Here is a 13,534-nt window from a genome sequence, read left to right as displayed (position 1 = left end):
CTTCAAGCCTCAAGGAACGCTGGTGCGTACTAGACTATATATGCCGGAGCAAATGCCTGACTCTTGCCACGTTCTTAAGCGAGATGGCACAGCCACAAGCCCGACCGTCGGCAGATCCCGCCTGACCACCGTCTTTGCCTGCGAACACGTAGTTATTCAGACACCCTGCTCACTGATCGCGCTATCGTGCTGAAATTTTTGAACACAATAAACCGCCGAAGTGATCTGCTACCATTCTTACTTACATTCCAAACCTTGGGCAAGGCCGATCGCCGTCCAGGTCAGTCAGTTCCTTGCGCGCCCGAAGTCCGAGTTAACTCGGACGCACGTAATGGTACAAGTACATACGTCTCAATCAACAACGTCAGAGGGCACGCGTGAGTACAGAAGTAACCAAGCAATGTAAGAGCGCGATTGAATAGTTGAATGTGGTCTGCAACCGGCGAGCGTGATCGATCCGCGCGTAACATCAAATGAAACGATGCCCGGGCCAGGACAGAGACTACTGTACCTATTACATGGGCGTGGCAACAGAGTAGCAATACAGCGTGAACGAATCGCAAGAACGGAGATCGGGATCAGGTATCATCGAGCGGTGAATGGATTCCGCTCCGTGTCATCCAGTGGTCGCGTTCCTGACTCCGAACCCTGGCAAAGAGCTTGATGAGGCGCCCGACTTGGTCCCACATCACGCTATGCAACTCGCGCGAGCGTATGTGGTCGGAACTATTATCTCCTTCGAGCGCGCGGGCGGCGACAATCTCGAGGTCCGGATGCGTGCAGTGTGCGGAGAGGAACGCAGCAACCTCGTCTGGAAAGCGGATCGGGGAGTCGCCCACGTCCAGGGTGACGAGCTGCGAGTCGTGGATTCCCCCAGCAACGCTCGACATGGGAAGTGTCGCGTTGAGCGGGAGGGCGAGGTCGGTGAGGTCCGGGCAGAGCCGAAATAGCGGCAGGAGGCCGTCCAGGGTTACCTCCGAGAGCCGGCCCGCGTTGTAGGGCGGGACGAGGCGTAACGATTGTAACCTTGGGCAGGCTGCCGCCAGCGTGCGGACGAATTCGTCGTCAACGCGGAGGAAGAAGGAGGTGATGTCGAGCTCAGTGAGCTCAGGGCATGCAAAGAGGGGTTCGAGGCTTGTGAGGTTGAGCGTGCACTCAGGGTGGTCGAGGGGAGGGAGGGCGTTCAGCGAACGCATGAGGGGGATGCTTGAGGGAAGCGGGAAGGATAAGTGGATGGAAGATAGAGCATCACCGCTGGGTGAATTTGTGAGAGCTGATAGGAACTCCCGCAGTGTTGCACCTGGAGGATCATGTGCGGCACACAGCTGTACCTCGAAGAGTTGTGTGGAAGAGATGAGGTTAACAATGGAGGTGATGAAAGGTTCGTAGCGGATAACGCTCATGTGCAGAACGGTCAGGCTGGGGAATACGGGAGTATTCGCCTCGAGAAGACGTTCGTGAATTGCTGTGCTGCGGGGTATGAAGAGCTTCGCCACCGTCAAGCTCCGGAGTGTGGCCAGGTGCAGGAGGGCATCGTCGTAGAGAGGAAGGGCCAAATCGATCGTCTCCAGGTGCTGCAACTGTGCTATTGCGCGAGAGGCTACCGGGTCGACAGGCCCGACAGCAGATCGACACTGCACTGATAGGTGGCGGAGCTGCGGACACTTTAAGTGCAACGAACGGAGAAAGGGGGATAGCAACGAATCGCTCGGTGGTTGCCCGATGTGCAGTGTCTTCAGCTTCGGTCCCAGTAGATGGTACCCATACTCGAACACGTCCGCATCTGGCTCCTCCCACACGAGCTCCTGGATATTGGGGAGGAAAGGTGGGGGCCCTGGCCGATAGAGACACAGCGTGCAATAGGCGTCATCGTCGAGATCGGGTGCCAGCCCGAACCGCCTGAAGGAAGTGACGTGCTCCGCGTTGGCGACAAACCTCTTCCAATCCCCAAGGTCCGGTGGTCGCGTTATTACCTGCGCTCGTCGGGTGTCAGCGGCTCTCTGCTACGAATGAACGCGCGTCTTACTATGGCGCTACGACTGTCGGTGTCGTCGGACAGCTCCTCCACCCATACGTCCGGAGGCATGCACTTGACGAGCGGCCGAAGACTGAAAATCCGGCTCCAGAGGACCTTCGAGGCAATACGGGCGAATGCTCGACATGTTGCATTGAGCGCTGCCACCGCTGCTCTACACTCCGGATCGTAGCCGCCCTCATACGCATGTGCGCAGATGTTCTTGAGGATATCCGGGCAGAGGAGGCAGCGGCGCATGCTCGAGAGCATCCTGCAGAGCAATGGCGGTGAGAGGTTGGAAAGAGGGGCAGTAGTCAGCGATGGGAACAAAGTCGGAGAAAGTTACACGGAGATAGATACCTGAATTTATGGAATAATCTGGTTGAGGGTACGGCCTTCCTCGGGCTTAGCGCAACCAGGCCTATAAGGGTGGAGACCAGACGCCTCGCGACGCGGAGAACGACCGTCCCCGCGTGCACCCAGAGTGAGAAGTAAGACTCGTTTCAGGAGACGACGACTCGGAGGTAGCCTCGCTCAAGCCAGCCTTCGAGCAGGGTGCAGGCATCCACCGGCTGAACAATCAATGCTATGTGGCAAATGAAGCGGAGTAGCTGCCCAGTGCACTGAATCTGAACTGAACGAGGCCGGCTTGCGGCAGCCAGCAGTGGGAGAACGCGCGAAGCCCTGCGATCTCCTGCAGTCCTTCGCGCGCCGCACTCGGGAGCCAGGCACCTGGCCGTGCCCGTGTCGGCAGAATTTGAAGGATGATGTCAACCTCCGATCCAGAACGGAGAATGGCCTCCTCGCCCTGGGCGACTCCATCAAAATCAATTCGAGACGAGTAGGCCGACCTTTGCCGACAACGGCGAGGAGCTATAGAGCCAGGGGCATATGCTGGCGTGCAGGGTGAAATATCCATACGGCTAGTAGTCGCAGCAGCTCGGTGTTCAACGATCCGTGCTTGACGGGCGGGCCCGAGGCAGCCACCCGTCACCGAGCGGGTGCTGTTAATGAGATAGTCCGCAGCATCGTCGTGCGCGACGCTCGATCTGGCAGATCTCACACTCAATCGCGGGAAGCTAGCTCGATCATCCAACTCCCCATATCATGGGGCCAACAGCGAAAGGGTGGGCTTAGAAGCTGGGGAGCTCGACAACTTTAACAAGTTCCCGTCATTTTTATCAATCGTATCAACTCGGTTGTGTCTAATGACGAGATCTGTAGCTGAGCCTGCCGTATTTCGCTCTGGAACGAGCGCAAGCCGACGCCGTCGCCTGGACTTCCGCAGGTCGGTGGACCGACGTCCTCGGAATCTCTGTCGTCTGACCGGCCTTGGTGTCTCACACACAGGCCAGCCCCAAGTAACCTCAGGGACATGGACCTGTGGATCGCGTGTCCGCATGACAGCAATAATGGTCGTCAACGGAGACTCGACAATGCATATGCCGAGTCCGACGGCAGATATGGCATAGTAACCGGAATATCCGGAAACAAGAACGCAAAGATGGCACAACTCACATGTGTATGAAGCGTATACCACATTGCAGCCCCTCAAGTGGACACCGTGCGTATGCATATGCCGTTCATAGGGAAGTTCCCAGCGTAGATCTGTCCCACGGGAGCACTGCGGCTCTGGTCGCCGCTCCTGCTGTCGACTTCTGGACTTCGTTGCATTCTCTTCACCTCGTGATTGCTGCGTTGCTTCGCGATTGCCTCCGACGAGACCGGAGGTTGGCATAATGCGGGCCTGGAGATCGATGAAAGGTCAGCGCATTTATGTACTCAAACATGAGCTGGCTCCGATACCTTCTGCCTCCTCTTTTGCCCGCTCCGACACTATGTGCTTTTGGTAATACCGAGGACGGTGATTATGGATCGCGCGGTTCAAGAGGTCCTCGCGGAGATAGTCGAGACATGGTGGTCGGAGAAACAGTGTAGCCATACTGAACGCCTAGTCAAGGCCTCGGCATCACAGGCGCCCATATCATGCGCGTCTAGGTGCGTCTTGTGTTCCCTGACGCCCTCGTCGCTCCAGACTTGGTTGTATTGAATGCGGAAGTGGTTCGTCATCTTCTGAGAAGCTCATCCTTGAGACGCTCGACTCTCCAGTGACGATAGACTACTTTAATCAGCATGGGAATAACATTACTGCGACCACATCTAGACCGCTCACTACATATGATAACAAAGTCTCTATGTATACAGACAAGGTTGCAAAAATCGAGAACATGGCAGAAAAGCAAGAGACACGACCGGAGAACAAAGCTCAAGGGCTAGACCCTGCTCATGTCTTCCGCTTCTTCGGTTGGCGCTTAGCAGACCCAGTCGTCGTACTTGCCGGTGTAGAAGACCGAGATGCCTCAGCCTTGTCTGCGTCCTGGACGGCCTCGATACCGCGCTTCTGGAAGACGCACACATGTCGTCAGTCACCCTATGCCCGACGATTGCAAGCGAGCGAGCGAGAAGACCAGAACATACCTTGCCCTTGGTACCCTTCGGCTTGACCTCCTCAGCCTGCTTGCCCTCCGCCTCCTTCTCGATCATGCCCAACAGCGTGTTACATCTCCGCTGGAGTTCTTGCGGGCTCCGGCTCTTGAAGAACCAATCGAAGCGGAACACAGGGAACTCCGTGATGTCCTTCTTGATCCGCTCGTACACGTCCTCCGCCTGCATACCGTAGTGGTTCAAGCGACATAGAAGGTACCGGTCCTCCTCCTCAGAGTAGACCTTGCCCTTCGTAGTTGGGTAGTTGAGCTCGAGCTCCTGCATCGGGTACCGCACGGACGCGATCTTCTTCGCAAGCAGCGCTTCGAGGTTTGACCGCTTGTTGCGCTTCGCCTCGCCCTCTTCGATACGCGCCTTGATGCGGGGGTACTCTGCAAGCTCCTTCCACTTTTTCTTGAAGATAGGATAGTATCTCGCAACGTCATCAGCGGTCTTGTCCTGGATTTCCGACGCCAATAGCTCGTAATCGTCCGTCCTAGAATACTTGTGAGATGACGTTGCAATCCATGTGGTCCTGAACGACTCACCAGCCATACGTCTCGAGCGCACGAACGAACTGTTGGAAGTCACGTCTGCTCCAGTCTTCGAAACCCTGAGCGACCAGCTCCTCCTTCTCCTGGAGTTGCTCCTCCGTAAGCGGCTCAGCTGATCATCATCATCAACACCTCGGTATACAGGGTCCGAACCGAAGGAGACGCACCATTGTCAATGAACTCTTGCGCTGCCTTGCGCTCTTCCTCGAGTTTCTCAGGCGTATCCTCGGGACCCGCGGGCTCGCGCGTGACCGCGGGAATGTCATTCAAACGCTTGTGCGCAGCGAGCTCCTGCTCCTGTAGCTCCGCCAGTCGCGGCGGGAAGAACTGGAAATCTTGCCTGTGGTCCGATCGTCAGCGTCCAACTCAAGAAGAAGATTGTCCGACCGGGCAACGTACATCTGGATCTGCTTCGGCGCCCTCGGGATCTTAGGCGCCTTCTCCGTCTTCGACGGGCCCGCACGCATGGTCTCCTTGAAGTAGCTGTCGACGGAGTAGTTGAGCTTCCGCTCACGCTTGGACAATGCAAGCGGGTTGAATTGCAAGGTCTTGCGCTGCCCCCGGAAGTCCTCGCCCTCCCACTGCTGCACGGACGCCTCGGACTTGAAGTTACTCAGGTCTTCGAACGTCAGACCTTCGTACTTGCTGTTGAGCTGTTGCGTCCTCTCTTCTCCCCGATGAATGATCGCGTCAATGTCGTCATTGACCATCAAGCTACAGCGCGGGTCAGCGTTTTTGGCAAATCGTCTCGTCGCAGCTCAAACACATTACTCACTCAACCGACGAATTGACAATGTGCTCCGCGCCATGAGTAATCATCTCAAGGAGCTCCTCCTTGTTGGCAGCTACATACCAGGGCGTCAGTGGTATCCAGATTGGCACATAAGTCGGACGCACCTTTGGTAGCCTGAGTACGTCCTTGCTGAATGACGAGCTGGTCGAGTCGCAGCTTCTGCGCGGCGCGCTCGAGCATGCGCTCCTCAACGCTGCCTTCTGTGATGAAGCGGAAGACATAGACTTGCTTCGTCTGCCCAATACGATGAGCGCGGTCCATCGCCTGCAAATCGGCTTGAGGGTTCCAGTCGCTGTCGTACAAAACAACAATGTCGGCAGTCGTCAGGTTGATACCGAGCCCACCAGCACGCGTCGTCAGCAGAAAGATGAACTTCTCGCTGTCCGGTTTGTTGTACTCATCAATAGCAACGATACGGTCGTCGTGAGCTGTACTGCCGTCAATACGGCAGTACTCTATTGAGAGGGATCAGCCAGCGCGTCCGAAGCGTTATGTTGCCAACACTCACTGTATCCACGGAACAAACAGTAGTCCTCCAGAATATCAAGCATACGACTCATCTGACTGAAGATAAGGACACGAGAGCCCTTCGCTTTCATGTTCTTCAGCAGCTTGTCGAGGATGACCATCTTGCCCGAGTTTTCGACCAGGTGCTCGTCGGTGGTATAAGGGGGGCCGGGCTCGGCGCCGTCAAAGAGGTATGGATGGCAGGTGACCTTCCGAAGCTGCATGACGATGTTCATCAACCGCGTCTTACCCTCCTTCTTGCCCGTGAGCCCTGCGTTGGAATAGTGAGCAAGCTGATAGTAACGCCCATGAAGTCAATGATACTAACCGTTGACAGCATCGATATCTTTCTCAAGGACGGAGCGATACCACTTCCGCTGCATCTCCGTGAGACCGACATAGATATTAATCTCCTTCTCTGCGAGCATATGTTAGTCGACGCCCTCGAACTACACGCTATACCACTTACTCGGCAGAAGATTCTTCTCGACATCGCTCTTGACACGTCGAAGCAAGAACGGCCGGAGGATCTTGTGGAGTGCTTCGACCACCTTCTTGCTCTTCTCTTCGTCACCCTCCGCTTCCGCCTCGTCCTTATGCAAGAAGCTCTCCAAATCCGCATAGTCAGAGAAGATCTCCGGGCAAATGAAATTGAGGAGGGCGAACAGCTCCTTCATGTTGTTCTGCAGCGGCGTTCCCGTGATGAGCAATCGCCCGCGAGACAAGAAGGACCGGACAATCTGCGAGAGGATCGAGTCGACGTTCTTGATACGGTGCGCCTCGTCGATGACGATGTACTCAAACGAGAACTTCTTGAGTGCGTTCTTCTCGATGAGACAAATCTCATACGATGTAATGAGTACATCAAAGTCCTGCGGGAGAAGTCGCGTCGAGATGATTTCCGCACGCTCGTCCTTGCTACCAGTGAGCAGCACGGTGTTCACGTCCGGCGTCCACTTCTCGAACTCTCGCGCCCAGTTCTGGAGTGTAGACTTCGGCACGACGACGAGGTGGGGGCCCTTGATGTCGCGGTAGTGGCGGAGATAGGAGAGGAAGGAGATGGTTTGAAGCGTCTTCCCGAGACCCATCTCGTCTGCAAGAATGCCGTTGAGACCGTTGTGGTGCAAGGAGACCATCCAGTTCAAGCCTTGGAGCTGGTAGGGTCTCATAGTTCCGTGGATGTCTACAAAGACAACATTTAAGACACAGTAATGCGGAGGATGTTGATGGAGCTTACAACTCGGAGACTCTTCAAAAACGTATGGCTGGTCATTGCCGTCCACAGCAAGTTCGCCGTCTTTCAGCATCTCTTCATCTTCTTCCTTTTCAGACTTTCGGTGACGTGCGACCTTGTCTCTATGTGATAGGACGATATCAGCGCTAGTATATGACGGCATGATGAATAGGACATACGCGGCCTTCTTCCGCCCTCGGCCCTTAGGTTTCGGTTGGGCATCTAGCATGGCAGCATATTCGGGATCGCGAGCTTTCTGAAACAGGAAGAAACCGTCAGCGTTGCGCTTACGAGGTCTATGGGCAGACGAACCTTGATATCCACGAAGTGCTTGAAAAGGTCTGTCTGGCCAAGAAGATACGAATAGCGCTTGACTGCATCGGATATCTAATGATTAATCAGTATCAGAACACGAGACGAGAGTGTCATCAAGGTGGATGGTGGATAGGGAGAAGTGTGGCGAGTTTACGACGTCGGCAGGTTCTCGCGATGGGCCCCGGAATGCGCACGAGCTCTTTCACTTGCAAGTTGCTGAACGTTCCAAGTTTCTCCCGCCAGAATGCTCCTCGCATAGGGAGAAGTTCGACTGAGGGTCGTTCCTTCCGCCACAGCAGACTAACTGTGAACGGAACGCCTTAGGCGGCAAAGGAAGTGGGGAGCATGAGGAATTGGAGGAACTGTGGATGGATTGGGACAAGGGTTGAGTTGAGGGCTCGATCTGGTCCGGGGGATTGCGTTCGCGTGTCATGCACGCGCTTGTACTATCCCAGCCCTAAGTCGATGAATGGGGCATACGCCGCACCACTGGCTACGCTCTATACCTCGGGTATGGCCACAAGAGGCCTTGGAAATAGCCACAGGCAAGTTTCGGGGCACCAGCCGCAAGGGGACGAGATGGTGGACGAACTCACCTTCGCCTTGTCCATCTCCTGCCTCTTTACTGCCAGCTGTCCTTCGTCTGCTTTCCGCTTCTGCTTCTTCTTTTGCTTTTCTTCCGAGGCATGCATTCGGGCCAATTTTGAGGGGGACGGAGGACCATCCTGTCGTGAGTATCCATGGACAGTCAGCGAACTCGTTACTCGATGACGCGGTCCCTTCGCCCCCCAAAACGCGTCATTTTGTGTGGGTGTTTTCAAAACCACATTACGCGGTGGTAATATACCGCACGACACGAGTGGAGGGGGTAAAGCGGTACTGGGCCACGGAATATCGAACTGTGCTCACCTTCTCTCCTTCACTCTCCAACTCGTCGACCTCCATCTCATCTGCAGCACCCTCATCATACTCGCTCTCGCCCCCTTCGCTCTCCTGTGTGGACCCGTTCAGATGCTGCGCTTGTAAGCCACGAGACGAGGTTTTACCTGACGAGATACTATGTTGCTTGGCACGACATCACTGAGGACGTCCTCCTCCATGGGTACATCCAAGTGCTGGGCACACTTGTCAGCTCCTGTTACGTGTATCGCGCATGTTGTAACTCACAGTACTCATGGTTTCGTTGGTCGGAGATAATGGTGATGGTGGTGGTGGTCAGAGGGAAGGGACGGAAAGCTCAGCTAACCGAGACGCGCCACTGCAAACACGGCGGCTATTGTGCACAGTCACGATCATGTGACGCTGTCACATCTCACCAACCGCCGAAGTCACGGAATTTTCGAGGGCCTCCATGACTTCGCGTTCCAGGCAGTATGCAAGCTTACTTTATCAAGGCAAGGACGCATTTAGTGATGTGTGTGTACTGTGGATCGATGCAAGCTTCACTGATCAGCATAGGTATCAAGTTCACATAGGTGTGATGGGGGCGACCAGGCGAAACTTATTCAGATGTCAATCTTCGTCGGTCATAGAGGACGTTGCAGCGACGATGACGAGGGAGCGACGAAGAGGGCAGAGATGCGGGGCCGCGTTCGAGCAATCCGAGAGCGCATCCAGCCACCGGGCTTTGAATAGTCCGTGTTGCTGGCGTATATATCGAACGTGCACCTATATTGATCTAACTTAGCTGGAGCTGGCTAGTAAGCGGCGACTAATGCTGCGCGGGACTATGAAGTCCCTGGAAGGGATGGTGCCACCTCGGTTCTGGACGGGGTAGAGTAGGTCTTGACTCAATGGGAACGCGCCCGCGGGTGATCCAGAGGCCATGTTTTGATAACAGGAGGGGGAGGCTACAATCAGATCTGAGGTAGATGAAAATTCACAAACCTGAGAACGTAGTACTCATATACATCGTCACCACGAATCAGTATATGAGAAGTCCATAGACACGGTCGTCCATAAACATGCGCTTCTAGCTTCTGAGTCATCGATCTCGGTATCGTCTTGACAAATCAATTGGGAGGTCGATGCTATTAGAAGCTAGTATCATGTGCGCTTTGAGGCGAAGACCGAACTTACAGCGACGAAGACATCTAGAACCCAGCTGTCTCACCACGGATCGTACCCCACATACTCGAACTGCACACCGTTCTCGAGGCACGCCTCTGCAAGGCGGGCGTACACCTTCGGCCTCCCGAAATCGCCAAATTCGTAACTGAAGACCACCATCCGAGAGAGCGCGATGGTCTTCTGGCCCGCACGAGCAATGGCCTCTAACAGATCATCCTCGAAAGGGATGGGTTCTTGATTTCCAACGAATTCCAGTACCTTGACGGATGAAGGGAGTTGCTGGAACAGGCGCTCCGTGTAAGCCCCAGCGATAACCGCTAGGTGCTCGAGCCTCACAGAGTGCAGCACGAGTTCGTCGAGGAAAGGGCGAGTGATCTGACAACGGTCCGTGGGGTTCTTGCCATACAAACCCAGGCGCTTGAGGCCGTTACTGTGGAGAGCCAGGGTCGACTCCATCCACGGGTGGAATTCTCCCACCTCATACCACGGCCCGTCGGTAGAGAATGTGTCGAGCTGTGGGGAGAGTACAATGAACAACTTGTACAGCGTGGGACACCAGCGAGAAGACAAGATGGTGAGCTTCTTCAGTTTCGGGGGCAGAGGTCTATCCGACTCGATCTCGCCATCGAAGGTTACGCGGGCCCTCACAAGAAGGGTCTTCACCCCGGGCACGAGGACCGCCTTGAGCGCGTCCATTGAAGGGAGTCCTAAAACAATGAGATTGGCCACGGTTTGCACTGCGGGTGCGTCCATCAAGCTCGGGGAGAACGCCTCGGGCTAAACGCATGCATATTCGAGCCGGTGTAGCGTATGAGGAGGAACGAGGTGGAGCCAGTCCAGATGGGAGTCATCCGTGTGGCGTCTTTCGGCGATGATGCAGAGCGAGCGGAGGAGGATTCGGAGATGTGGGGACGTGCGCATAGTTCGGGCCAATAACTTGCCTTCTGACTGGATAATCGGCGTCGTAAATAAGGATCTTGCACTTGTAAAGACCCGCTTGAGCCGGCGCCGTCCAGTTACGGGCGACGAGTGCTGTATGGGCATAATGTTGTGAAGGGTTTCTGCCGAGGTTCTCAAGGACGGCGTAGAGTATGTCCTGACCGAGTGGGAACAGGCGCGGCGACGCCAAACCAGCATCGATGGAGGCCATGTTGAACTGCGTGGTATAGTACTAGCTGCCTCACCTCATACGTTAATTATGAGCAGGACTGGGCACGTACATCGCGGTGCAATAGGACCTCGGTGACTATTATGCCTTGTTCGATGCACGAGGAAACAACTCGTGGCAGGGCCGGGCTCGTATTGCGGGGTTTCAAAGTAAGACATTCGGAGTTCCATTGCGATCTACCGGTAAGTACAAACGACATTGATTTCGCAAAACGCTGTACTACTTGAGTATCGCGAAACAACAATACTGCAATTGCTAGGTGCTAGGTGCACTCTGTAACTGACAACCACGTCCGCCTCCGAGCTCGGATTCGGACCTCCACCACGATTGCCGCTGTCGCCACCACGTACTTGCGATGAACGCTGGGCACCCAACAATCACAATCGACCTTGTAAGCCCGCGCGGTCGCGCAGTGGGCTCAGGCTGATGCATGGGCAGACAGGTCCTCGACCGGCTGCAGACGAAGGATATTTTACGCGCGGTGCTGCACTCGATTTTGTTTCATAGGCTGTTTGGGACTGTGAAGCCGATCACGTTCGAGGTCGTCGATGTCACGATGGTGAGTCGTGCAGTCCGTGCGTGTACCACTACGACGGAGCGGGGAGGAGAAAGGGAGGATGGATAGGCAGGGAATGGCCAAGACGCGGATTCTGACTACGCCCACAGCCTGGGGTGGACGACGAGGAGATAAAGCAGCTCGTCGAGGACAAGGTCGACGCGTTCTGGAAGGGCATCGAGGGCGACGCGAACAAACGTGGGCAGGTGCGTCCATCTCAGACTCCTCCTTCCATCTTTCACATCATCTTCCCGTTCGTCTCATCCCATCCACATCCACATCCATCCCACTCAATGGCATTTCCCGTTCTTCCTCCGCGCATATACATTACCCCTGCCCCGCTCGGAGACCTCTGGCGTGTGGTTCGTGGCGTGCATAATGATCTGAACTGGACTTTGTTATTGGCACTGACGCGGACGCCCTCTTCCCCCTCGGATCCCCGGACTGCGCCTGCGCGATGATAGATTGTGGTGACGTTCTCGGAGAAGCGACCGAGGAAGTCGTGGTTCCTCATGGGAGAGGTGCGTCTACTTTTTCGCAAGATATCCCCTCTGTCGACGTGCGACTCGGTATGTGCTGTCAAGGCTGGGAGATGGTCTCGGAGACCGTAACGTGATTGACGTGACTTCGGTGCTCTGCACGTCGCCCGCACGCCGCGTCGTTCGTAGTGCGCCTGCGGAGCCTGCGCTGACTTTTCTTGTTTATCAGGAAGAGATCCCTTGGGAGCAGTGGTGAGCTGATTCTGTGGTCGAATGACGGGTGCGCGGAAGGCTCAAGGCTGCGCAGGATCATCAACGCTGAGATTCGACAGCCCTCAGAGCGAGGCAAGTGACATTGTCTGCCGTCCATCACGGACACTGCCCTGCACCGCCCGTTCATATACTGTTTGCTGATGCCGGCGGTTTGCCCATCCAGAGCGACAGAAGTTTAATGCGGATCTGGCGTCGACGCTGACGAAGAGCCTGCAGACGATGCTGACGCACGCGTCGTCGGAGCGCGGCAGGGCTGCGGTGCCTCTGATCACGAACGCGTCCAGTATCTCCCCGTTCCCGATTAAGATGTCGGTCAAGGTCGGCGGGGTCGAGGTCGCGTGATAGTCCCCGACGTCTAGGGGTGCGAAGACGTCAATGAAGGCGGGAAGTGTGGTGTCAATGTATTGGTGTACCTGGGAGAAAAGGTAAGTGCCGGGGAACGTGCTTCCAAACATTCGCCGAGCTCATGACATATAGGGAAGGTTCATCTATTAACGGCACTGGCCTCTGTGCTTCCTGGGTTACATGGTGTGTATCATAGGAAGTCCTTGTTCTTGTAGAGTCTGCGGCGACATAACCAAGTGGCGGTCTGCGCTGGCCTGAGAACCGGAAGAGGCTTGTTGCCTGCCAACTGGACCCTACGACTTCGCCATCCGAGCCATCGCGACGGGGGCGTAAGATGACGGAAAGATCGGAAGAAGTAATTGTCGGATTTGGCAGGCGATACTGGGCGTCTGTGGGTATGGGCGCGGGTGAGTCCAATGAGCGTGGTTAGGCGACGAACGTGCGAGGTCCGTCTTCCGCAGTCTCCCTCATCGAAGGTGCCAGGATGTTGGCTTGGCCATCCACCTTGCGCGTAAACACGACCCAGGACTCGTTCCTGTTGCGGGACGGACCCGAACTCGCAGTTGTGCCTCTTTCTTCCTCCCTCTCATGGCCCGACGGACAGCCTATATACATAGGCTCAGGCGCGCAGCGTTCATCCTCTTCTCTCCCATCCCCCGACTCCTCACTCGCAGACACCCACAATCACGAGCGGCCTGATTGCTTCTAGTGCTCTGTCGCTACCCGACGTCTGATAGCTTCG

At 55.7% G+C, this 13,534-nt stretch overlaps 5 protein-coding genes across 5 annotated transcripts; 1 reads left to right on the top strand and 4 right to left on the bottom strand.

The window, feature by feature from the left end:
• Positions 1 to 578: 578 nt before the first annotated feature.
• Positions 579 to 2,086, bottom strand: L226DRAFT_471922 (uncharacterized protein; the record flags this gene model as incomplete). The annotated part of the gene is made up of 2 exons (XM_067676421.1): positions 579 to 1,973; positions 2,027 to 2,086. 2 exons carry the CDS (start codon positions 2,084 to 2,086, stop codon positions 579 to 581), a joined length of 1,455 nt encoding a protein of 484 aa, XP_067529950.1.
• Positions 2,087 to 3,026: 940 nt separating this feature from the next.
• L226DRAFT_277095 (uncharacterized protein) lies at positions 3,027 to 4,216 on the bottom strand. The gene is made up of 2 exons (XM_067673531.1): positions 3,821 to 4,216; positions 3,027 to 3,761 (listed from the first exon to the last, which is right to left on the bottom strand). Exon 2 carries the CDS (start codon positions 3,750 to 3,752, stop codon positions 3,120 to 3,122), a length of 633 nt encoding a protein of 210 aa, XP_067529949.1. The 5' UTR covers positions 3,753 to 3,761; positions 3,821 to 4,216; the 3' UTR covers positions 3,027 to 3,119.
• Positions 4,124 to 9,127, bottom strand: L226DRAFT_539888 (SNF2 family DNA-dependent ATPase). The gene is made up of 17 exons (XM_067681759.1): positions 9,069 to 9,127; positions 8,948 to 9,016; positions 8,811 to 8,894; positions 8,498 to 8,626; positions 7,899 to 7,973; positions 7,766 to 7,842; positions 7,590 to 7,708; positions 6,822 to 7,535; positions 6,681 to 6,770; positions 6,354 to 6,623; positions 5,950 to 6,300; positions 5,828 to 5,897; positions 5,452 to 5,766; positions 5,220 to 5,392; positions 5,047 to 5,164; positions 4,493 to 4,994; positions 4,124 to 4,415 (listed from the first exon to the last, which is right to left on the bottom strand). Exons 1-17 carry the CDS (start codon positions 9,075 to 9,077, stop codon positions 4,299 to 4,301), a joined length of 3,282 nt encoding a protein of 1,093 aa, XP_067529948.1. The 5' UTR covers positions 9,078 to 9,127; the 3' UTR covers positions 4,124 to 4,298.
• Positions 9,128 to 10,010: 883 nt separating this feature from the next.
• L226DRAFT_563426 (uncharacterized protein) lies at positions 10,011 to 11,121 on the bottom strand (the record flags this gene model as incomplete). The annotated part of the gene is made up of 2 exons (XM_067683562.1): positions 10,011 to 10,748; positions 10,921 to 11,121. 2 exons carry the CDS (start codon positions 11,119 to 11,121, stop codon positions 10,011 to 10,013), a joined length of 939 nt encoding a protein of 312 aa, XP_067529947.1.
• A 244-nt stretch (positions 11,122 to 11,365) lies between these two features.
• On the top strand, positions 11,366 to 13,037 carry L226DRAFT_539887 (DUF1649-domain-containing protein). Its single transcript, XM_067681758.1, has 8 exons — positions 11,366 to 11,530; positions 11,582 to 11,698; positions 11,806 to 11,901; positions 12,160 to 12,216; positions 12,404 to 12,426; positions 12,482 to 12,519; positions 12,611 to 12,872; positions 12,925 to 13,037. Exons 1-7 carry the CDS (start codon positions 11,495 to 11,497, stop codon positions 12,787 to 12,789), a joined length of 546 nt encoding a protein of 181 aa, XP_067529946.1. The 5' UTR covers positions 11,366 to 11,494; the 3' UTR covers positions 12,790 to 12,872; positions 12,925 to 13,037.
• Positions 13,038 to 13,534: the final 497 nt, after the last annotated feature.

This window comes from Lentinus tigrinus (assembly GCF_003813185.1).
Source record: "Lentinus tigrinus ALCF2SS1-7 unplaced genomic scaffold L226scaffold_48, whole genome shotgun sequence".
Lineage (NCBI taxonomy): Eukaryota > Fungi > Basidiomycota > Agaricomycetes > Polyporales > Polyporaceae > Lentinus > Lentinus tigrinus.
The sequence above is the reverse complement of the archived record's forward strand: the minus strand, read 5'-3'. Positions and strand labels throughout refer to the sequence as shown.